This window comes from Tamandua tetradactyla, chromosome 14, assembly GCF_023851605.1.
Source record: "Tamandua tetradactyla isolate mTamTet1 chromosome 14, mTamTet1.pri, whole genome shotgun sequence".
Taxonomy (NCBI): Eukaryota; Metazoa; Chordata; class Mammalia; order Pilosa; family Myrmecophagidae; genus Tamandua; species Tamandua tetradactyla.
Genome location: NC_135340.1, coordinates 67,392,510 through 67,418,871, shown reverse-complemented (window position 1 = coordinate 67,418,871; position 26,362 = coordinate 67,392,510). Strand labels below are relative to the sequence as shown.

At 36.0% G+C, this 26,362-nt stretch overlaps 1 protein-coding gene across 10 annotated transcripts in view; it reads left to right on the top strand.

Annotated features, from left to right (window-relative positions):
• MYO5A (myosin VA) overlaps positions 1-26,362 on the top strand; it is a 278,306-nt gene that overhangs the window by 23,502 nt on the left and 228,442 nt on the right. For 2 of the 10 annotated variants that reach the window (XM_077127927.1, XM_077127924.1), the window contains exon 2: positions 2,087-2,179. The exons of 6 other annotated variants lie outside the window; for them this stretch is intronic. Coding sequence is in view for 1 of the 4 variants with exons in the window: in XM_077127919.1 (XP_076984034.1) it covers positions 4,522-4,524 (3 nt within the window). In the remaining 3 variants the exon portion in view is untranslated. Of the gene's footprint in view, positions 1-2,086; positions 2,180-4,505; positions 4,525-24,568; positions 24,598-26,362 lie in introns of those variants that run through there. 2 more of the 10 variants (XM_077127926.1, XM_077127919.1) reach the window with 2 other exon arrangements.

Here is a 26,362-nt window from a genome sequence, read left to right as displayed (position 1 = left end):
CTTGGCTTGATCTTTCACAGTAATGGGTATGAAGCAATAATCTAGAGTGGCTTTAAAAATGTAAATTCCTGATGAGTTTTGCTTCCAGTCAGTAATTTTGGAAACCCTGGAATCTGCTTTTTTTTTTTTTTTTTTTACATGGGCAGGCACTGGGGATCGAACCCGGGTCCTCTGGCATCACAGGCAAGCACTCCTGCCTGCTGAGCCACCATGGCCCACCCTGGAATCTGCATTTTTAATCATTACCCCAAGGGGATGTAATGTGGGGAACTCGTCCTGATACACATTGAACCAAATTTGCCCCTTGACCCTGTGTTTGAGCTTTGCTTGACTCTGTTCACCATACTTTTCCCTCTTGCCAGGATGTTCCTTGCTCAAAAAATATTACTTATATTGAATTATTTGTTAAGTGGTGGTGGTGAGTCTTTTTAAAATCATAAGATATTACTATAGACATGTTGTCAAGTCACAGGATTCCCACCCCTTGCTCAAAGCTATCCTTAATGCTTCACATTTCATAGAATGTATGAGATGATATGGTAGTGACTCAGTAAATGTTTTTTTAAAATTTTGTTTATTAAACACACCAACATACAAACACAAACATTCTTACCATATGATCTTTTCATTCTACATATATAATCAGTAATTCACAATATAATCATATAGGTGTATATTCTTCATGATCATTTCTTAGAACATTTATATCAATTCAGAAAAAGAAATAAAAAGAAAACAGAAGAAATTTCATACATACCATACCCCTTACCCATCCCTGTTATTGATCACTAGCATTTCAATCTACTAAATTTATTTTAACATTTGTTCCCCCCGTTATTTATTTATTTTCAATCCACGTTTTACTCATCTGTTGATAAGGTAGATAAAAGGAACATCACAATCACACAGTCACATTGTGAAAGCTGTTTCACTATACAGTCATCTTCAAGAAATATGGCTCCAGTAAATGTTTTTGCTGTTTGTGAAGGCAACATGAAAACTACCTCCCTCTCCTTTTTATTCAAATATAATTGAGAATCTTCACGGTGAAAAATGTTCCATTATCCTGACTAATAACAGATGTGAAATAGTATAGTAAAGCAACTTGCAAAATTACTTTGGGAGCTATTTTCCTTTAAAAGTTTTTTTTTTCAAACTATGGAATTAATAAATGTTCAGTGCAGAAACTTGGGAGATTCAGAAATTTAAAAGAAAAAAATTACATGTAATCTCAGTTCTCTCAGATACTCTTATTATTTTTATGTATGTCCTTCTAGTCTTTTTTTCTGTGTATATATTTTCTTTAGCAAAACAATTTATTTTGGACATATTTTTTGGTCAGATTTTTTCCTCTAGGCATTCTTTTATGAACATTTTCCTATACCAATGCGTATTCTTCTACAAAATGATTTTTTATGGATTCAGGTATTATATTGCATGAATTAGTTGTATAAGCTCAATCAGTCCCCTATAATAAGTTCTTCCAGTTTTTTGACAGTTTATATTTAAACTGAAGAGAACCAAAAGCCTTTGTATGTTGCTTTAATAAGAAATCAGTTGCGGTTGTTAATTAATTTGACTGTAGTTGCAAAATACCCATTTTTCTGCAATAAAAATTTTGCTACAAAAACTTGGTAATTATGTTATTAAGTTAAGAAGATTAATCTTGTTAGAACTTTGGAAGGACTTGAAAAACACAGGAATGTCAAAGTATTCAGGAATAAACATTTATCCTTAACTATAATTACATATTTGAGATCTCTGAATGTGCCAGACACAACAGCCCACTAGAAGGAAACTCCAGACTACAGAGGTAGGTATGTCAAGATTATTAATCAGTAGGCCAGGTGAAATTAAGATGTAGTTTAGCTCTGACTTGAGACAACAAAGGACCCTTCCTTTTCTACCATTATTTTGGAAGCCGTTTGTTAGGATGAATTGTTTTAATCTACACATTAATATACTTGTCTTCTCTTGTTAGCTGAGGAGAGAGAAAATTCCTGACTAATCAAAGCCTCACAGGATTTAGCAAACCATTGCATCCATTTTTCTTTTAATTTATTTTTGCATCCATTTTTAATGACAGGATAGCCTGACGTCCTTTCTGACTGCTCAGAAGCTGTTGGCTTTAGAAATGAAAAGATTTACTTAGGCTAAAAGGAGAAGAAATATAGCAGAGGTAGGTATTCTAATAAAACATATTTATCGAATCGAGAGAAATAAGCTCTGAGACACAAGGCTGAGGTTTTGAAAGTTCTGAAAAGGCATATTTGGTTACTGTGTTTCAAGTAAGCCTCCTGGATTGCAAATACCTTAATTAGATGTCTTATAATGAGTTTCCAACTGAAATGTGTCTGGGAAACTGGCCACTCGAATCTCAAGGGGTCTGGTTCTTCAGAAGATTTCTACTTGCCTTGGGCAGAGGTGGCATCTCCTTGGGTTTGGGGTTTTCTGAGTCTGTGTTGGGTATCAGTGCTATAGTCTCAGGAAAGTTATAATAAAATGAGGGCCACGCAGAAGTTGTCCCCAAAGTCACTGCCCAGTGAAGTCATCAAGGTCCAAGTTGTCTTTAGTAGCTGGGGCCTCTACTATGGTGTGCTTAACAAGAACCTGTACAATGTTTATGGAATGCAGCCCGACTATTTAGATTGGAGATTGAGATATCTTATCTGTGCTCATGAAAAATTCAAGTGATGAGGACAGTGAAAAGAAATTCAGTACTGATTTAACAAACCTGTAAGACTCATTTATAATCTGTGCCATTTGTACATTAAAGCTATTTTCATAAAACTGTTTGTTCTTACAGTGAAACATTTTCTACATTCTGTTTTTTTTCCTACATTCTTATTTGGCTTGCTTATCTATTGATTATTTTTCAGGAGTTTCTAAATAAGATAATTATCATAGATTATCATAGGTGAAATTTAATGAATTTTGAATTGAGTGAAGGCCAGAAAAATTAGTTTTAAATATATGTATTTATATACCATGAAATTGAGAATAACTATTATACCTGATTCCATCTTGATTACTGCTTCAGTTGGGTAGCAGTTGAGGCTTTCTAAGTCTGAAATTGCATAGATTAGGTTTATTTAAAGTGTAATCTATATGAAGGCAAATGGAGTTGCAGCCAGAGAATTTGTACTGCTTCCGTGAATGGTTTTTGCTTCAGTCAACTTAATTCCTTAAGTAGCCAGCTGTCCTTTGGTTTTCATGCTTCACTTCCATAGTACAGTGAAGTCAGATGCAGCAGGAGCTTAATGCAGAAGGGTCATATAAATTAATTACAGTGAAATAAAACTGCCTCAAATAATTAATGGAACTGCAGCCTCATTAAAAGATCTTAGAGCTTTTTTTCTTTCTCAAGAGACCAGAGAATGGCACAGGTTGTTTACTTGAGACCCTTTTAAGTTGTTGATCCATGTTACAGTACTCATTGATGGTTCTGATTTCAAAATGATTCATTCACATCAGGTAGTGATTCCTTCTTTGATTTCCTCTTGAAGCTCTCTGCCTTCAGTTGCATATTTTTCAAGAGAGTGGTACATGAACTCTGGTTTATCAGAATCTAAAAATGCCCTCATTTTTGTCTTATTTACAGCTGTCATATTTTAGTTTAAAAACAGTTGACCTAACAAATCAACACTTTTGAGTACAAGTAGAGTGGCAAATACTATGTTAGCTTGCTTTCTGGATTATTGCTGTTCCTTCCTATCATTATTTTCATTGACTAAGTTTGCTGTCTGCCAGCTGTCTTGTTACCATGATGATGTATCCCTTTTTTCTTCCAAATAGTTAAAGAAAGTGGGATTATTGGACAGAGAGAGCCAGAGTTAGGGAAAACCAGGTGGGTAGAACAATAGGATGATCTCTTCTTACCTGTGATCATCTTGGTTTTCCAGCCCAACTTTCTTTAATCATTAGGGGCTTCCATTTTGTGACCTAACCTTGAGGACATTGCCTTTGAGCAAATTACAGAGGGATTTAATTCACTTCTAATTTTAGTATTAGCTAAAAAGAGAATAAAAGGAAACTAAACTGTAACATGCTTTATAGTTTTTTGGCAGATAAAAAGATATGGATTTCATTGTATTGAAAAAATGCTCAATATTTTATATGTGGTCATGTGCTACATTTCTGGGAACATAATAAAGATGCAAAGAGGGAAATATAGAAATAAAAGAAAACTTGAAAAATGTAAAAAAAATTAAAAGCTAAGGAAAAGTCAATTTGAGATTGGGATTTGGGCACGGTTACACAAAGGGGTTGTATGTGGGACAAACAAGGTTAATGGCCTGTGAGGGAAACACCCTGATAATTCAGTAAACCAGTGACATGCCTACATGTGATATTGCCAGTTTGCTATTGAGATATAGCAGACTCAGAGTAGATGGAACAGAGAGGGGATAAGGACAGGAATAATGGAGATGTGTAGTTAGGTTTTTGCTTTTGTTGTTTGTTTATTGTCTTTTATTTTTTTTTACATGGGGAGGCATCAGGACTTGAACCCAGGTCTCCTGTATGGTAGGTGAGAACTCTGCGTGTTGAGCCGCTGTGGCCTACCCTATTGTCTTTGTTTTGTGATGTCTTTTATCAAATTTTTTTTTCAGATTAGTTTTAATTTTTATTTAAGTTTTGCTAAAATTACCTACAAGATCTGTTTGGATTATCTAATTCTAGGTTTTTGAATAAATGTGGTTGAAACAGCTTTGCCACATCAGAAGTTGTATGAACCAGATATATTATATGAAGGAAAGTAGAGAGATGGTTTACAACTTTTAAACAAGAGTGATATTTTATGAATCCGGATGATTAAATAAATACATATAACAAATAGGAAATACTGAGGAGAGCAATCAAACAGTAATGTGATGTAGTTAAGATGTGTAATAGTCTCCAGAATTAGGTTGAGCTTTTCGCTGTATGGTAGGCAAATCAGTGGCTGTACTTACTTCATTTGGGTAGCTGAGAGATTAGAGATATATATGGAAATTAAAGATATATATATGGATTAGAGATATATGCAAAGCTCTTAGCCCAGTACTTGGCACAGTACTTAGACCAGTACTTGGCTGAGTCCATTAATGTTAACTATTAGTAATATTATTGGCTTGACTGTTTTAAATGATTAGTAAAAGTCCAATCCCTTAAAAAAAAATTCTGACTCTGGATAGATCTCTCCTTATCATACTCTTAAAGTTTCTGAAAGGTTTCAGGACATGCGTTTTGCACACTAAATACGATTTTTTTCCTTTCATTCTGAATAGGGTTTGGCTAGGGATTCTCTTAGCCAACATTTTTGCATACAACTCAGCATTGTCAGCACCGTCTGACACAGCTATGGCTATCATCCCAGGGCCTTTTAAGTGTCTCTTTCATCAGAATTCTTCAATATTTTTACTCAATACAGGATGCCATATTCTAAACCAGGTTTGCACCTGGTTGTAATTAGCTAGCATTTTATGCATAATATAGACATATATCTGAAACTGTTGGTTGAATCCCAACAGTCAGTTCTAACTCTTTTCCTTTGCCAGTATAGAAGTTCAGAATCTTTTGGAGGGCCCCTGCAAGGAAAAAAAATGTTTCCTTGATAAAAGGAATATAAACAAGAGGACAGTTTGGTTGTATACCCTCTTCTTCCTTCTTCCATCCTTCAGTGAAGATTATGATGTAAGGTGATGTGGCAGCCAAGTAGTGATCATGGGGCAATAAGCCTGAGAATGAAAAGTTAACAAGTTAAGGTGCTAGAGTTGAAAGATAGAGCCTGGGTTCTTAAGGACATTATTGAACTGCTGGAACAACCCTGAGATAATCTGCTCGTGGACTTCTTCTTAAGTACACAATTAAAGTCCTAATGTTTAAACTACTTAAACTGTTCTGTTTCCTGTGGTGGAAAGTATTCCTAACTGAAATAAGGTGTGACAGGTTTAAAGTGAATAAAATGAGTATAACATTGGGGAATCTGTCCAATTTATATAGTGTTATTTATGCACAAAAAGTACAACTAACGTGAGAATAAGATAGAACCCAGGAAGTGAAAGATGAATTCCAGTCATGCTTTTGACATTGCAGAATATGGGCAGTAGTATCAAATAATCCAGCCCTAGTCATAATTTCTTGGTTCTCTGGTTACCTTCTAAGTTCCTTCCTATCTTCGTGGCTTTTTAACGTCTGCTTTCATTGGACTTAGAAACTTGTACATGGCAGAGGCAAGGACTGATGTTTCAGTAATAGGGGAAGGTTGGGTGTGAATGAGTTAATGGAAGAAGTTAATTAAAAAGTACTCATGCAATGGCCATACCAGTCTTCCAATCAGGGTTGTTCCTGGAATATCTTGATTTTATAGTAGCTCTATATTCTTGAACTTCAGTAGGGGAAGAAGAGAAGATATTAACAAAGAAGAGGGAGAAGTAGCAGCAGCTGAAGGCCTAGAAAAATCCCTTGCAAGCATTATAGCAGTCCCTTCAACTTTGGGGTTCACCTTCACTTGGTCTCCCAACTCTTATGTGGTGAAACTTTTAAAACATTATGGTGTGCTTATAAGTTTTAGATTATCTGATGGTATTAAGATGATTGATAAATTTGTCCATTTGGTGGGAAAATATCTCTGAGTAGGCAAGGAATGGAATAAATGTGGAAAAATACTGAGGACCCTTTTTGAAAAAAGAGTAAGAAAGTTAAGAAATTTGAGTCATGTCATGAGATAACCATTGTAGTGACATTTTTTTGTTGAGGAACTGATCTTGAATTTTTTCATTTGCTAAGATTTACAAGCAATGCCTCTTTTACATCATTTTAAAGTTAATCATAAAGGAAAACACTAATTCTTTGTGTAACTAAGAAACTAAACCAAAATATTGTTTACCAAGTGGCACAATGAGAGAATTATATTTTAAAGGGAGGCTGACACAAGCAACCCCTATATATTTCATCTGCTTTTTACATTGATTAAGAAGGTTGATAGTCCCTCTGTTCTCTTACTAATGGTTTTAGAAATGAATGGCCTTACTATAGATGCTTACAGGATCAGGCATTTCTATAGATACAGCATGGTCAGAAGATACAGTATTTCTGGTTCAGATTGAGAGAGTTCACACTCTCTCACATGGTTCACAATGTACCACCTGCATGCAATGAAAGATTTGGATTTTAGGCAGAAGTGATACAGAACAGTCATGGGCTCCACTTTCCATTTCCTTCTCACTCTGTTGTTCAGTATTAGACCTTGAAGTGCTTTTGGTCTTACTAGAATTCATTTTGTCTTGAGAATTTTAAAAAATTCAATTTTAGCTTAGTTTTAGTTTACATACATAAATACTGCCTTGACTGCTGTTTAAAAAGATGATTAACAGCATTTCATATTGATATATGTAGGTATCCTGGATATATTGTTAAGTAGAAAAAAGCAAAATGCAGAATGTATATAAATGTGTGTTTGTATATGTCTATATATGTTTTGGAAGAATTTATACTAGGCTGTTTAGATTGTTAAAAACAGTTCTTTCTGTGTAGTGAGATTATGGGAGACTTCCACTTTCTAATTTATCCATTTCTATAATGGAATTTTTTTTAAAAGAAGTGTGTACACTTCTTTTAAAATCAGAAAAAAACCCCAATATTTTCTCTTTTTAAAATAGCATAAAGATGTTTCAAAGAAACACTTTTTAGTTAAAAAAATATCCTGTGTATATATAATATATGACATAGTAAAGTATTTTATAACTATGATACATTATCAAGCATTGTTCTGTAAGAAAAACTAATACTCTAATAGAAAAATAGACAAAGGATATTAAAGGCACTTTATAAAAGAAGAAACTTATATACCTGTTGTTCTACTTTGCTAGCTGCTGGGATGCAATATACCAAAAATGGAACGGCTTTTAAAAGGAGGAATTTATTAAGTTGTAAAGTTTACAGTTCTAAGGCTGTGAAACTGTCCCAATTAAAGCAAGGATATATAGATGTCCAATCTAAAGCATCCAGGGAAAGATGCCTTGGTTCAAAAAGGCCGATGATGTTCAGGGTTTCTCTCTCCACTGGAAAGGCACATGGTGAACATGGCGATGTCTGCTAGCTTTCTCCCCAGGCTTCTTGATTCATGAAGCTCCCCCAAGGGTGTTTTCCTTCTTCATCTCCAAAGGACTCTGGCTGTGTGGGCTCTTTGTGGTTCTCTTGGCTCTGGAGCTCTCTCTAAAATGCTTCCTCTTTTAAAGGATTCCAGTAAACTAATCAAACCCCACCTGGAATGGGTGGAGTCACAGCTCCCTCTAATCAAAGGTTAATACCCATCCCCCCAAAAAAATACGAAGAAGAAAAAGGTTAATACCCACAATTGGGTGAATCACATCTCCGTGCGGATAATCTAATCACGTTTCCAACCTATAATACTGAATAGGGATTAAAAGAAATGTTAAAACATGGCTTTTCTAAGGCACATAATCCTTTCAAATCAGCACTCCTGTGAATATTTCAAAGGTTTTTAACTTCATTAGAAGCCTCAGTAATATAAGTTAATATGATCAATTTTTAAAACCAAGTTTATAATTTTTTTTTTTTTTTTTTTTTGGTGCATAGGCCGGGAATTGAACCCGGGTATCCCCTGGCAGGTAAGTGTTCTACCACAGAACCACCCATGCACCCTAAGGCAAATTGATAACTATTTTTAAAGTTATACTTGTTATTTAGGGAAATGAACACTCTCATAAACTGGTAGTGGGAGTAAAATTGGTTTAATCTTTCTTTAGGGCAGCTTAGCAATATATATATATAACAAAAGCCTTAAAATTTTTCTTATCATTCAGTTCAAAATTTGTTCTGTTTCCCTCTGAGATTGACTCACAGGTATTTAGAAGTATATTGCTTCTTTTCCAAATGTTTGGCAGTTTTCTAGTTATCTTTCTGCTTTTTATGTCTAGCATAATTCTATTGTAGATAATGAACCATCTTTGTTATCTGTGCATGTTCTTTCAAATTTGTTGAAACTTGCCACCTCCAGCCCCACTCCACCTGCAAGATGCTTGTTTTTAGATTTTTCTTTTCAGAAGTTTTAGTATGATGTGCTTAGTTGTGATTTTCTTTCTTCCTTTTTTTTAAAAAGATATTCCATTTATTGTGCAGTTGCTTTCTTTTAAATTTTGTTTATTAAACATACCAACATACAAACACAAACATTCTTACCATATGATCATTCCATTCTACATATATGATCAGTAACTCATAATGTCATCACATAGTTGTATATTCATCACATGATCATTTCTTAGAATATTTGCATCAATTCAGAAAAAGAAATAAAAAGAAAACAGAAAAAAATTCATACATACCATATCCCTTATCCCTCCCTTTCATTGATCATTAGCATTTCAATCTACTAAATTTATTTTATCATTTGTTCCCACTATTATTTATTTTTAATCCATATGTTTTACTCGTCTGTCGATAAGGTAGATGAAAGGAGCATCAGACACACAGTTTTCACAATCATGCAGTCACATTGCGAAAGTTATATCATTATACAATCATCTTCAAGAAACATGACTACTGGAACACAGCTCTGCAGTTTCAGGCACTTCCCTCTAGCCTACTACACCTTAATGTTTTTAAAGCATTGTTTTTAAAACATTTTTTATTGTGAAACATATATACAAAAAAAGCAATAAATTTCAAATTACATTTTAACAAGTGATTATAGAAAAAATTTCAGAGTTTGGTATGAGCTACAGTTCCACAATTTTCGGTTTTTCCTTCTAACTGCTCCAAGACACTGGAGACTAAAGGAAATATCAGTATAATGATTCAGCAGTCATATTCATTTGTTAAATCCTATATTCTCTGTTACAACTCCTCCTTCTCCTTTGATCCTTCTCCCAGGCTTGAGGGGTAACTTTTTTATGTTGGAAAGGGCTGTTGATAATAAGGGATTGGGGGATGGAAGTAGTTGATGTTCTTGAAGAGACTGGCCCCTCTGAGTTTCGGCACTTACCTTATCTAGGAACACATCTGGAGGTTGTAGGTTTCTGGAAAGTAATCAATTATAGTGCATGGAATTTTTGTAGAACCTCAGATAGAGCCCTAGATGTTCTGTAGGGTTGACAGGAATGGTTTTGGTTGGGGTTTGGAAAACCATGGTAAACAGCAATATGTAGCTGAAGCTTGCATAAGAGTAGCCTCCAGAATAGCTTCTCAACTCTATTTGAACTCTGTCAGCCACTGATACCTTATTTTGTTACATTTCTTTCCCCCTTTTGGTCAGGAAGACATTGTTGATCCCATGTGCCAGGGCCAGGCTCCTCCCTGGACGTCATGTCCCACATTGCCAGGGAGGATTTCATACCTGGATGTCATGTCCCATGTAGGAGGGAGGGTAATGATTTTTGTTGCAAAGTTGGGCTTAGAGAGAGAGGCCACATCTGAGCAACAAAAGAGGTTTTCTTTGGAAGTAACTCTTAGGCATAACTATAGATAGATTAGCTTCTCTGCTATATAAATAAACTTCACAATAACAAGTCTTAAGATCAAGAGCTTGACCTATTGACTCAGGAGTCCTTAGTATTTGAAACAGTATCAGGGTTTTTCCCAGTGTTAAAGCATAATAGTTCCATATTTTTATTCTCCTCCCTCAAGGGACTTTGCCAATACTTTTTAATTATCTGCTCAGCATACTCTGGGATGTAACTGGGTGTTACATTAAGCTAGACAGAATTACAAGCCCTTGTTTCTTTTATGGGTCCTTAATGCTTCCTGAGCATTTTTGTTCCTAATTGTTTAATGAATAGTTGAATTTTAGTCACTTTGTAAGGCAATATGATTTTCTTTAGTACTTTAGGCTTAAATATACATACATCTTTGGAATTGCTGATTACTGGCCAGCATTGGATTTGTAAGTAACATAAGAAAAACGAATTTCCCAGCTTGACAACTGTTGGGAGCTATGGTATTGTCAGCTTTTAGCATAAGAAAAACGAATTTCCCAGCTTGACAACTGTTGGGAGCTATGGTATTGTCAGCTTTTAGCATTTATTATATAGTCTTTGCAGTAGTTAGTTTCCTAGGTAACTATTCATTGTGCTCAAGAAGACAAAAATTCAGCAGAAACATTAATACTTGCTCAGTACTTGGCACCTAACACCTGGATAACAGGTAACAAGAAATAATACTCTATCTTAAATTTAATCAAAATGTTATCTTGAAGGAAGTCTGTGACTAAATACTGTAGTATACTTGTAAGCCATTGCTAAATGATGATGGTATACTTTATGGAGTTGATAAGCTTTCTCATTGTCTGGCAGGAAAGATCTGTGTATTTTATTACAGAACCAGGGAGACTTTCGATCCCTTGTACGTCTCTAAGCTTTATTCTGGTCTCCACACGGAGATTTCAGCGTATGTTTTTGGTCATATTGAGCTTTGGGTTAGAGAGTGGAGATGTATTAGCAAAAGGTCATCCCCAAAAAGCCATGCCCACTAATAGGGAATGTTTTTTTGATGATAAGTCATGAATGTGTTTTGTTTGGAGACCAAGGATGGCACCATTCGGTGATGAATGTTTTCTTCATAAACTAGAGGGAAGATGTGTGGGTCTGTACTGCTGATGTGGGCTGGTCCTCCCTGCATCATTTTTTTTTCTGTCTGTTACAGGTTGAACTGTCATATTGTGGGGTGTTAGAGTGAAGGATTACATAGTAAAGCTTGTTATGCTGATAATTCATGCTTGGGCTCTTAGTTGTTTTTTCCACCCTTGTATAATACAAGCTAAAACATGGTTTCATTATATTTATGTTCGCTAGGGGAATTAAGTGTATTTTGTGTGGTTCCCACTGGGAGATGACTCTTGGAGGCTTATACCTGGCTTCCTCCAGACTTTGCCCCATATACCTTTTCCCTTTGGTAATTTTGCTTTGTATTCTTTTTTTTGGGGGGGTGCATGGTCTGAGAATTGAACCCCGGTCTCCTACATGCAAGGCGAGCATTCTACCACTGAACCACCCGTGCACCCTGTTTTCTTTTGCTCTAATACCTTTTTGCTGACCGTGACGATGTACTGAGTTTGTAGTCCTGTTAGCAAATCATCAATACTGTCATGGGGATCCCTAACGTAGTAACTCTAAGGTAAGCACTCTAAAATAACTATAACCACAATACCATTATCATACCTAAAAAATTCATAATACCTAAATGTCATCAAATATCAAGTCAGAGTTTGCATTTCCAATTGTCTCATAAATGTCATAATTTTTCTGTACAATTTGTTTGAATCAGGATTCAGATACTACATCTGGTTGACCGCCTTTAAGTCTCTCTTAACCTATAGCTTCCCTTTCCATCTCTCTCATATTTTTTCCTTAAAATTTATTTGATGAAGAAACTGGGTCATTTGTCCTGTAGTTCCCCACAGTCTGGTTTTTGTTGATTATATTCCTATGGTATAATTGAACATATTCCTCTGTAGCTTGGTAATTGAATGTACAGGCTTCTTGTGTGAGTTTCTGAAAGCCCAACATTTTCCTGTGCCCTGAAGATATACTTTAATTTCCATTTGATTAATATTTGCTGAGCACTTTGAGGTACTTGGATAAAATGGACTCTAAGAGTAAACATCTTTGTTTTATTAGCATGAAACTAGATCTTTTGAATTTGGAATCTTACTCATGGTACTTTATAGATTCCAATCAAAAGTACATGGCTTAGTGCTTATTACCTGTCTTTCAGGTACTAACTTTGGCAGAGTTCCCTGAGTTAAAACCAGTGCCATGGTGACCAGGTGTTATAGGTGGAAATGTAGTTTAGGCTATTATTCTGTCTTATTATTATTTTTTTTTACATGGGCAGGCACAAGAAATTGAACCCGGGTCTCCGGCATGGCAGGCAAGAACTCTGCTGGCTGAGCCACTGTGGCCCGCCCAGTCTGTCTTATTTTTTAGGACTCTAAAACTTAAAATAGGAAACCCACGAACCCACCGTTTTTAACTGTGTACTCCAACATGCATCAGTTTGCTAAGCAAAAAAAAAAAAATCCTTCAATACCTCAGAACCCACTCTAATTAATATGTTACTAAGCTCTTCTTAATTCAACTCTATAGGAATAATCCAACGTAAGGGTCCAGTGTAATTATTATAGGTCATTTTTAATCATGTGCCTTTTTTCAATGGCTGGAGGTTGCATATTTAATAACCACTTAGAATATAGACGTAAACATTTTGTCTTCTTATTGGAGAGGTTAGCAGAAAAAGAGAACAATTATATAACCAAATATCCAGGGGAAAACTCCATTTTGTTTGGTTTTCTATATTCCATATATAGTGTCATATTTGTTAGATCCTGCACTTCAATTTTGAGTCAGAAAAAAAAATAGTAATATGCTGAGAAAGTAATTTGACATTTTATTTTGTGGAACTTGACTTTAGGAAGATGTTAAAAAAAATCTGTGACAAAATTTTTGACTACTGAGCATAAGTAGACCACTCCTTTCATATTTTTACATTTTGTCTCTTTAGCACCTTCAAAGTTATTTTTAGTTGACAAAGTTCTTTGCAGTTAAATTTTTACACCTTGCTCTAATGATGCATGAGCATACCCATCTAGAAGTTGGGAGCAGAGGCTCTGAAGTCAGTTATGCTGTTGCACTGGGAAACTTGCCTTAATGCCTCCTCCTGTGGGCAGTTGTCACTGCTCTGTCACATCATTCCCCACAGTCTTTCTACATTTTAAGAACGTAAGATAAATTGTTAAATATTATTTATTAGTTATAAAGTTTTAATTGTTTATAATTTTTAGTTTAGCATTTTAAACTTTTTATTATGAAAAGTTTTCAAACATACACAAAATGATTTGGGAAAAAAAGCACCAAAACCTAAGTACTCACCACACAGCTGCAGATATCAGCATTTTTTCTGTCTTGCTTCATCTATTCCTTCTCCCAACTTTTTTTCTTTTCTCTAGAATACTTTAAGGTAAGTCTTAGTCATCTTATCATTTCTCTCCTATTTATAATTTTAATATTATTTAACATAAATACATTTAATATTATTAACATGCTGATTTCTGATCAAACATTTATTATGTCAGTATGTGCTTTTATATGCACTTTATAGTCGTGTATAATCAGTTTATATTGTTTTAAACCCAAGGACTAGGTCCAGGAGTATAATTTTGATATTTTTATAAATACCAAACTTTTATAAGTTTACATATTTGCTTTATGGCATTTTGGAATCATATCTACAAGTAGTATGCTACCCAATCCTCAGGAACTCAAACTCCAATTATAGCATTAGTCTTTTAGGAAAATATGAACTGCATTACAAACAGCTCTCTGTTTATGATGTGTTTTCAAAGAACTTGCTATGATGCCGATATCAGCTACATATGCTACGAGAATGAGACATCACAGGAAAGATTACAAAAATATGCTTCTCTTTCTTCTCTCTTCTGTCTTTTAAGTCCTAATAGATACCATACAACAAGAGCATCTACCTGATCAATCATCTTTTAAACCCTTACTTTTTTTTTTCCTGGAGGATTTAATAAAGTTCAATAGAAGAGGAGAATTTTATGCTATAGAAGAAGTACTATATGAAGTTAAGAATTCACAAACACATGACCATTGAATTGAGTGATTTAATCAAAAGTTTTATCTAAGCTTACAAAGTTTTCCTCCCTGTCTTTGTATTGCCTCATTATTCTAGTACTGTTGGAACCAAGTAGTGGGCTTCAGAAAGGTAATCTCAGCAGACTGTTGAAGTAGGGCTGTTTAATAACGGGGCTGGAGACGGGGTGGGGTGGGGTGGGGAGCACCTGTAATACAAGTAAATTGTTTTCTCCATTTGGGGAGAAATTAAGACACATAACCAAGGATTTGGAAACCCAAGAATTATGGTCAAGAATAACGCAGCATTGAAAACCTGGAAAAGCCATTGTCTAAAACCCATTTTAGCACACTGGTCCATAAACTCCCCAGGTAAATAATTCTGTGCCGTATGACTTATTTCTTCTCTCTGAGAGCTCCTAATTTTTTTTTTTTTTTGAATTGTGTGTGGCGGGGTTACGTTGCATTATTTTTTCCATGTGAGCATCCCATTATTACAGCACCATTTGTTGAATTTTTATTTGTTTTTTGGGAAGTGCATGGACTTGGAATTAAACCCAGGTCTCCCACATGGCAGGCAAGAATTCTACCACTGAACTACCCGTGCGCTCCCTAAATTTTGAGGTAAAACTTAAGAGTCTTCTGAAAAGATATATAAGGAACACTCCTAAATAACAGAAATTTTAATTCATTACTTTCTTAAGAAAGCTCACATTCCCCATGCTGACATTTCAAACTATGGCTGTCTGTTTCCCCCAGGTGCCTGCCTAAAGGGTGGTATCTTTGTGAGCAGTCTTCCACAGAGCCTCAATTGTGAGCATGTGATAACCCAAGCTCACATTGCCCATGATGTGGTCAGCTGTGTTCACTTGGCCTTTAAAATTGGCCCCCACTCCTTTTACCCTTTCAATGAAGCAACAAGGGAGAAAGTGTGGTTCTGTTTTTAGTTATAACATCGTCCTTTTTTTTCTCTCCCACTGTGTCATTTCCTTCTCTTTTTTCCTCTTTAAGAAGAATTTTGACCTAAGTGACTCTGGAAAAAAACATGTGCAAAAGACTTTTTTGATTTGTTTTCAACTGGGAAAGATTGATTTATTAATGGGTCCACTTTCTTTAAAAATGTTAGGAAAATAAAACCACCACTCTCTGAAAAGGTAACCTCTGAACTGAGATTTGGATTAGAAAGGTCCTGATAGCCCAGCATAGTGAAGAGCGACATTCTTGGGTCAATGTCATATTGGTCAAGCTATTTTATTTCACCCAGGCTCAATTTTTTCCATTTATAAAATACGGATAATAATGCCCAGTGAAAGTGATTAGAGTTAAGATGGACCATGTGCTTTTGACCTCCTTTGACATTGACCAGAAAGGGGAGAACAAAAACTATGCTTTAGTCCTCGTTGTTTTCCCCCAATTTAACATGGAATCCTGCATATAAGAGGGGTTAATAAATGCATATTGAATTAGAATTTGACTTGAAAATAAATAGGAAAAATACAGAAGAGGAGTGTTATTTAAACAGTTCATAAAAATGAGAGGAAAAATTAATGACAGAAATGTTGGTAGAACTATGTCCTCATGACTGTTTATGGTAATAATGAGCAACTTAAAATAATTGTATATAGTTGCTTAATATCAGGCTCTCAAAATCATTTCTAAGACTCAGCTGAAAGGATCTAGCAGAGCAATTTAAAAAACAACACTCAGGCTAACAGATTGGTTTGCCTATCTTGAAAGGAAATTTTAAGAAATTTAATTGTTTTCATATTGCCATATTGCTAAAAAATAAGGCAGCGATCCTTTAGTCTTGTCTTTTCTGTTAAAGTCGTGGGTTTTTTTCTACCAAAAAGTTTTGTAATAGGCCACCTAAAACCTACACCTCTTGCTTACTATGGTGTATAAAATTACAGTAATAGTAAAAATGTGAGTGGTAATCTATGGAAGAAGTTACTTAAAAATCTAAAAATTGCAGAAGTGTAAAACATACACTGATTATGTTTTTCTTTCTTTTTGGGGCAGTGGGTGGGTAATGTATGGTCCGGGAATCGAACCCGGGTCTCCTGCATGGAAGGCAAGTATTCTACCACTGAACCACTTGTGCACCCTATGTTTTTCTTTTTATTTAATTTCAGTAACATTGGTTAGCACTATCTGGGATAAGATTTCTAAAGAGACTTTGTTATTCTATAATTCATTATCTCATGATCTAATCTGAGGTTTCATGTAGAAATCAGCTGACTTTTTAAAAACAGACTACTTAACTCGTGACAAAAAAACGTGAACTCTCTTAAGAGTCTAATTGCCCCTTTAAATCCAGTAGTATTTATGAATGTGCTGTATTTTGTGTAAATTTCAATAATCCACAGCATTTTTGACATTAGAAATGATTCATCACCTGACAGCCTTTTTTAATATAGTGAACTCATATTTTATTCTCTTTTAAAGATCAGGCTTTTATCATTTATAGCTCATTAGTAGAGGAGGAATAATTTAAAGTTTTAAGAACTTCAATGCCAATTGAGGATGGATTAGAAAGGAAGATCATTTAGGTAATTCTTAGGTATGAAAAGTTCTATAGTTATTCAGCTCTGCCTGTCTGCTTATTATGATCATTCTAAAGAATAGGAATTTTGTACAGTTTAAAAAAGAAAACATTGAAATCAGAAAATATTTTAGGGACTAAGGAAATACCCGCAATTTTTTTTTTCTGTCTACAAAGTTGTTTTGTTAATTTAGGAACATAAACATGTATTGTGTATTCATTGGTACCGCATATAAGGATCACTTGAGAATATTTAGATCTGCAAAGACCTGTGAAAACTGCAACAGTGGTTATGGTTAAAGTTTGTGGTGATTTCATTACCTGACCTATCTTTTTCTGGTAATAAAAAGAACCAGGAGGATAAAATGTTTATCCTCTCAATATCTGCCTCCTTCACTTCCTAGCTACTGGAATAGATCCAGTCTTCCATTTTTTTAAATGTGTGTGTGTGTGTGTGTATGTCTTCTGCCATAGCCACCCAACTAGCCAGAGCCTCTCTGCTCCAGTACTTTGATGTTCTTAATTTGAGTTTATTTTTCAGGAGAACAATGTGTAAAAGCAAGCCACACCTAAAAAATGTTCAATTCCCTGTAATTGTGAGTTATAGAATCCTGAAGGTTCTACTTGTATTGTCATTTAGTAAATCAATCTAATCAGTTTTAAAATTGATTTTGCTTCTTAAAATGTGACTTCAAAGAGTAACAACCTCTTTCTGTGGCCCACTTGTTTGTGTCTCTGAGCTCATTCTACTAACAAGTATTTGAAGAGACATGAAGAAAGTGGGTTCCCTATTTCTAACTGACTTCCTAGGGAGGCTCCAGACCCTAGCTATGTTGGATATTTTCTGATTGGGATGGTGAGTGCCTGTGATTGCTTTAAGAAGAGATTAGCACTGCTCAAAGCAAAGCATTTGGTTAGAAACACTGCTTAGACCAGGAATCCGAAGTATGCTAAGGGTGTAGACACATAAGTTATAGCTATAAGATGAGGAAAAGGTCTATTTAAATTTGCCACAATGTCTTTGGGGGTCTCATTTGCCCAATTAAAATGCCTTCAGTCCCTAGAATGCTTAGGAGAGGGAGCAGATGCTTTTCTAAATTATGGAATTAGAGGGAGTAGAGTAGGAATGCATAATGCTGGGAATGAATTTTTCAGGAATTTCTAGGTGTGTCCTGGCTGCTAAAGTACTTGCACACATCCTTTTTATTTTTCTAAGTTTCTCATATCACTTTTTTCCATCCTGTACTCCTAAGTCTTTGCTTAGGCATTACCACCATCACAGTGTCCTAATGAATTCACAGTGCTTGCCATACCCACAGTCCCTTGTGAAAGTAACTGCCTGTCCCCGTTTCCCTCCCCAAACTCCAGCCCCTGGACAAGCTAACTGGATCTGGATCTTTTTTAATTAAGAAAAAAAGAAACACAATGAACAGAAAATCAATGTTAGAGATATGAAAAGAATACATTTTTATTTTTTTATTTTTTCTTTTTTTATTAATTAAGAAAAAAATTAAACAAAACATTTAGATATTCCATTCTACATATACAATCAGTAATTCTTAATATCATCACATAGTTGCATATTCATCATTTCTTAGTACATTTGCATTGATTTAGAAAAAGAAATAAGAAGACAACAGAAAAACAAATAAAATGATAATAGAGAAAAAAAACTATACGTACCATACCCCTTACCCCTTGCTTTCATTTACCACTATTTCAAACCGAATTTATTTTAACATTTGTTCCCCCTATTATTTATTTTTATTCCATATGTTCTACTCTTCTGTTGATATAGTAGCTAAAAGGAGCATCAGACATAAAGTTTTCACATTCACAGAGTCTCATTGTGAAAGCTATATCATTGTTCAGTCATCATCAAGAAACATGGCTACTGGAACACAGCACTACATTTTCAGGCAATTCCCTCCAGCCTCTCCACTACATCTTGAACAACAAGGTGATATCTACTTAATGCATAAGAATAACCTCCAGGATAACCTCTTGACTCTGTTTGGACTCTCTCAGCCATTGACACTTTGTCTCATTTTAGTCTTCCCCCTTTTGGTCGAGAAGGTTCTCGCAATCCCTTGATGTTAATTCTCAGCTCATTCTAGGGTTTTTCTCAGTCCTTTGATGCTGAGTTTCAGCTCATTCCAGGATCTTTGTCCCACATTGCCAGGAAGGTCCACACCCCTGGGAGTCATGTCCCACGCAGAGAGGGGGAGGGTGGTGAGACTGCTCGTCGTATTGGCTAGAGAGAGAGGCCACATCTGAGCAACAAAAGAGGCTCTCTTGGGGGTGACTCTTATGCCTAAATTTTAAGTAGACTTGACCTATCCTTTGTGGGGTTAAGTTTCATGTGAACAAACCCCAAGACTGGGGGCTCAACCTATAGCTTTGGTTGTCCACACTGCTTGTGAGAATATCAAGAATTCAACTTGGGGAAGTTGAATTTCTCCCCACTCTCACCCTTCCCCGAGGGGGCTTGCAAATACTTTTCCAGTCACTGATCAAATCATTCTGGGATTCATCGAAGGATCACTCTCGACAAACCAACAAAATCTCATGTGCTACCTGAGATTCCAAGTACTTATGACATTCAACCAAACTATCTACATGAGTTATATTAGGAAATGCTTTAGTCAAAATGAAAAGAATACATTTTACTTGTTTTAATTTTTGGGGTGTATGTGACAAAAAGATTTAAAAATTTACAGCCAGTAGTTATTGTGTCTGCTTCTCTTATTTATTCCATTGCTTTTTTACCTTTACAATTAGTTATGGAAGACATACTTTGGAGCAGAATTCCTGCATGTCTCAGTGTGAAGTTGTTACAGTAAAGTTTGTGTTGACTCTTCTTCGTGCTGTATCTATCCTCCTCCCGCATGAGCAGCAGCAAAGGACCAGAATCCACTCGGAGAAACCAACCACCAGGAATATGAGTTCCACCCTCTCTCAGTTCAGTTTCCTTCACGTGACACCATGAAGAAGGGTAGGCAAGGCAAGGTAGCGTCACACAGACTTAGTTTATGTTCTTTGTGTCTATGCCAGTGGGAGACACAAGATGTTCCCAAGCCCCAGACCCTGAACATCTTTCTCACATGACTTTTTTATTTCTCGATCTCATCTCAGCCTGTATGTTCTGTGCAGACACTGTTCCAACTCTTTCCTCTCTTGTGATCACACAAGAATATCAAAACTGTCTAGCCACTTCCTTTTTTTAAATGCCTACTACTCCAAGTATCATGCTGAGTGAGCTATGTTCTTGCTGACTGAGCCGTGTTCTTATAATTTTGATGATGTATTGTATTGTTTCCATCAACAAAATGTTACGCATAAAATATGCCCAACATGCTTATACTTTTTCCTTGATGAAGATTCTAGCCATTTCTTTCCTCCACAAGTATTTATTGAGCATCTACTACATTCCGGTTCTTTCATAACCTGAGCTGTAATTTCCCCTTTGGTTTCCTTTCTTTCTTTCTTTTTTATTTATTTTTGTTTTTTGGTTTCCTTTCTTTTATTTCTCATCCCAGTGATTCTAAACTTGTTATTCCTTACATATTTCACACCTTCATGCCTTTTCTCATGTTGTCTCTATTTGGAACATGCTTCCCACCTTTACCCGGCTAAGTCTTGTTTGTCCTTCTAGTCTTAATTCAGGTAATCCCTCTTTCAGGAAGCCACTGTGTGCTCCATTCTTATGCCCAAACTGGTAGGGTTTCCTTCAGTGGGCCCTCAACACTTTGTACATACCTCTTCCACAGCACTTGCCGCATCTTATTGACAGTATCTCTTTGTTTCCATCCCATCAATCAGTCTAATGCACCTTTGAGGGCAGGAACAATATCTTACTCATTTTTGTTTTTGTAATGCCTAGAACAATGCATGGAATAGATTATGCATATAGTAAATACTTTTGGAACCAAACAGAACCAGTCGTGGTATTATGTCAAATAAAAAATCTTAAAGAATCTCTAGGCAATCCATGGTTACATTAAACATTTTTATTCCTAATAACCATTTACTCAGATCACTAGCAAGGGCATCTCCCATATTTGTTGCAGCAATGTCAGTCATGATTTATAGGCATACCACTTGGGTATCACTGCCCTCATAGCTGACTGGGATTTTAGCAGTATGAATAAATAAGCTTGAACCTAATGCTAGTGCCAACTTCTGAGACTACTCAGTGGATGTGATTATAAAGACTTTTACTACAATGAGCATGTATAGTGTGGTCCAGCCCATGACCAAATACTATGGCTCCATCAGACAGCTCGGTACCCTAAGTGAATGGATATAAGGGAACTCAAGAATAAGCCCAACTGCCAGTGTAGATGTTGTATCCCTAGGATTCAGACCTGCATCTGGAACAGAGTCAGTAGTCAGTAAATACTTTTTGTCAATAATCAGTAGATATTTTTTGAATGAATGGGATAAAAGGATTTAGCTAAATGTAGAAGAAGCTATGGTTTGACACTTTGTAGTCGTGCAGATTTCATTTGTGCTGGAGAAACAGATAAGGGTTAAAGATAAGAGATGCAGCCAAGGAAAAAATTTTTATGGGGGATTTCTATGCCACAGTCTCTAACGCTGACTGTCTACTAAGGAAAGAGGGTGTGGAAACTGAGTTGTGCAGTAATGAAGTAGAATTTTAGCTGAGTCCTGATTTTGTTTTTCTCTTGCTTTCTGGGCAGCTGTGTGGTTTATTACAGATCTATTAGATAGATCTGACCTTGACAGTGAAAGACAGAAACAGAGAGAAAAAGAGAAGGGCTCAGGGCATCCTGGGTCTGGTATTAGATCTGGTCTGAGCTCACTTTGTGATCTGTGTTGCCCTTGGTGCTTGATTTCCTTGTTAATGAGATGTTTGGATCAGATATCTTTACGATCTCTTCTGGTTCTGAGATTCTGAGTAGTGTAGGGCTTGAGACAGACAATTTTTTAAAATTATGCAGGTGTTTTCTGGCTGGGTCAAAAGTTGAGTATAAATAGATCAAATTATAGATGATATAGTGGAAGTTGAGTTTTAGCTAAAGGCTCTGTAGTTGTTTTTCAATCAAGTCTCCATGGAAATTAGTATTTAGTTCTCATTTTTTCCCTTCATAAATAAAAAATCAAATAGATATGCTATAAAAAATTAAAGGAACCAACTCTTTTCCTGTCATAATCACTCCTAATTCCTAGAAACAACACTGTGATTGATATGAAAATGGCAGGCCTCATTATATAAAATGACAAATTTGAGCAAATTGGGCAACTTTTTGTATATTGTTTGATATATTATCTATAATCAAACATACATATATACAAACACCATTCATTCATGTCCTAGACACTGTTCCAGGTGGTGGAGATGTAATAATGAGCACAAACAGGATGGAACTTCCTGGGAGCAGAGAGACAAATATCATTTTATGATTGTGATAAGTGCCCAAAAAAGAAGGTTCATAGTACTATGAGGGTGCACAGGACAGCGGGATCTGATTAATCAGGGGCTTTTTTCTGAGAAAGTGCAGGCTAAACTGAGGTTTAAAGTAGACTCCTTGTTAACTGGGGGAGGAGGGAGAGTTGCAAGCAGAGGGCACAGATTGTGAAAAGTCTTGTAGTTCAGAGTATGGCACCTTTGAGGAACTGAAAAAGGCCAGTGGGGTTGGAGCCAAAAAAAAAGTGAGGGAAAAGGGTGGAGAGAGTTAAGACTGAAGAAGAGAGCAGGAGCCAGGAACTCTGTAGGCCAGGGCTGGGTGGGGATGTGGGGTGTGGGGTAGGGAGGAGACAGTACATGGTTAGTATCGTTACTTTCAGAGATCTGTTTACATGATCTTTACTTCCTATAGACACAAACAGGTGGCTTTCTTTCACAGTTCTCTTCTATAAAGCATCAGTTTTTATCTCTTAAGGAGTATACACACAGACTAGTAGAGAGAGCCACTCTGAAATGAAGTCCAGGACTCACTGTCCAGCTCTGGTCTCCCTTTGCTAGAGAATTCTCACAGAGGATGTGACTCACATTCATGACCAGGAAAAATAGTAAATGTTCAGATTTCATGAATTTTCAGGGCCATCCACAAAGAGTGGAAACCAGGAATGTTTAATCTGTGACTGCCACACTGCTGCATTATGTGGATATTCAAATATATATTATAAATTTATATTTAAAAAATGGAATCATATGATTGTGTTTTCAATCTTGCTCTTCTTTCAATGAACAATATCTTTCTATGTCAGTATTCTATTGCATAGATCCAAAATCTATTAATTATAAATTAATATAGTAATATTAATTTTGTTTTAATACTGACCTGTTAATCTTTGTCTAATTTCCAGTTTTTCAGTTTTACAAACAATGCTGCAGAACATCTTTAGAAATAATTATTTGTGTTTTTGTGTAACTGTTTCATGGGGAAAAATCCTAGATGTGGACTTTCTGAGTTAAAGATATGTACATTTTTAACACTTTCAGTTTTATTTTAAAAATTGTACAAATAAAAAAATGAAAGACAATGGGGAAGTACATAAAGTACTAAATCGCAAATCCACCCTCCCCAGTTTTGTATGCATCTTTGAAATATACATTTTATATTGTCAAAGATATTGTAATTTTCTTGTAAAAGAAAAAGGGCTGTGCTGTTTATCTTATCCCCAGTATGTAAAAAATGCCTCATTGTTCACAACACAGGTTATTAAGAATCTTTTAAAATCCAATAGGTACAATTTTAATAATGCATTTAGAATTTGCATTTCTTTATAATGAAATTGGACAACTTTTCTGATGTTTAATGTTTTTCTTAGTGGTGCTTCTCTGAGTTGCCTGTTTTATTCTTTTCCTATTTTGCTGCTGAGCTTATCTTTTTCTTATTAATTTGTAAGATTTCTGTACATTAAGAAAATTACTTTGTTACAAATACATATTTTGGCCTAGGTCAAGTTTCATTACTGCCTTTTGCAGCTAAAATTCATCTAAAAGTACAGATTTTTTTTTTGAAGGGTGAAGAGATAGGATTATAGGAAAGTAGCATGAAGCCCAAAGGTTAACACTTTCATTTAGAAGTAGGCCAACAAGGTTCTTTTGAGTTACCCAATCGACAAGGCATTCTACTCATTTGCCCTCTTAAAGCCATCACATTATAGGATTTCCTTGCCTCCAAAGCTTTTATTTCCAGGGAAAGAATCTGCCCTCTAGCTTCCATCATTCATGAGGCAATCTCCAGGCCCCTGCTCGTAGGTAAAGCTGACTCCCAGTCCTACCAAAGCAAGCTCCATTTGCCTAACATGAATGACATTTTAGAAGCAATTATGTGTATATTAGATAAATCATGTCTATGGGCAGAGTGAGTGATAATTATATACACATAACTGGAGGAAGGGCAGAGCAACTATATACAAACATGAGTTGTATAAGATGTGTTTTTTTTTTTTTTGGCACCAGGAATCGAACCTGGGTCTCCAGCATTGCAGGTGAGAATTCTGCCACTGAACCACCGTCGTACGGCCCAAGATGTGCTTTTGATTGTGATTAAAGGACAGCAGATTAGAAGAACTAAGCTATTGCATACAGCACATTCATTGCCCTGCTTAAAAACCTTCACTTAATTCCCATCTTAAATGGGAACTCCCTAACATGACATGTGAGGTGTTTCACGTCCTGGCCCTAACTTATTTTTCCAACTAGACAAACACTATGCTAAACATTGAGTACCTATTAGTTATTAGGTATTGATCTAGGCTCTGGGATTAGTGGTTGTCCCTGCCTTTTGGGGCTTACAGGCTAATTGGGGAAAATAGATAATCCCAAGTAAACAAAGCAATCTGTAGGGTGACAAGGGAGGACTTTTCTGAGAAGGAGTCACCTTAACTAAGATTGAAGAGTGAGCAATAACTGGTCTTAAGAAGAGCTGGGGGATGAGGGGAGGATGTCCCAGGCAGAGGGCACAACATTGGCTTAGAAGTGGGTAAAAGCTTAGGGTATTGTAGGAACAGTAGCAGGCTGCAGAGCCAGAACTCACTGAAAGAGAGAAGACCCCACTGAGGTGATATTAAACCCATGAGCAGAAGCTGCATCATCACAGTGTATTGTAGAATATGGTAGGGGAATTCAGATTAAGCACCCTGAGGTTTAAATTTGGAGGTGTTGGTAGTGACAGTACAACATAATGGTTTTTAAACTCTATTTCATTTATCTTTGTAACCACCATCTAAGCTGAGTATTATTAATAGCTAGTTTTACGGACATTGAGGTGAAGAAAGTTTGGTAATTTGTTCAGGGTCACATAATTGGAAAGTATTGAAACCACTAGATCTGTTTGACTCCAAAACCCATGCTCTTAACTGTGTATTCCATATTATCTAATTGCTTTGTTTTTTAAGAAAATTGTGATTTGGAGAGATTAAAAATAACCTAGAAAAAGGACAAATGTTGTATGATCTCGCTGATATAAACAAACTCATTATAATAAGCAAACTCACAGAATTAGAATCTAGATTATAGGTTACCTGAGAATAGAGTGGTGTTCTGGTTTGCTAGCTGCCGGAATGCAACACACCAGAGACGGATTGGCTTTTAATAAAAGGGGATTTATTTTGTTGGTTCTTCAGAGGAAAGGCAGCTAACTTTCCACTGAGGTTCTTTCTTACGTGGAAGGCACAAGATGGTCTCTGCTGGTCTTCTCTCCAGGCCCCTGGGTTCCAACAACTTTCCCCCGGGGTGACTTCTTTCTGCATCTCCAAAGGCCTGGACTGAGCTGCTAGTGCTGAGATGAGGAATGCTTAGCAGTGCTACGTTGCAATCTCTCATTTAAGCACCAGCTAATTAAGTCAAACGTCACTCATTGCAGCAGACATGCCTCGTAGCTGACTGCAGATGTAATTGGCAACAGATGAGGTTCACGTACCGTTGGCTTATGTCCGCAGCAACAAGACTAGGTATGCTCACCTGGCCAAGTTGACAACTGAATGTAACTAACACAAGTGGGGATGGAGAATGAGGAGTTGATGCTTAATTTATGCAGAATTTCTGATTAGATTCATTGTAAATGTTTGGAAGTGGATAGTGGTAATGGTAGCTTATTATTGTGAGTGTAATTAACAGCCCTGAATTATATTTGTGAGTATGGTTGAAAGGGGTTGTGTATGTTAGTAGAAGGAAAGGTAGAAGATAAAACATGGGACTGTATGATACAGCAAACCCTGTAGTTGATGATGGATTGTGGTTAATAGTATAAAT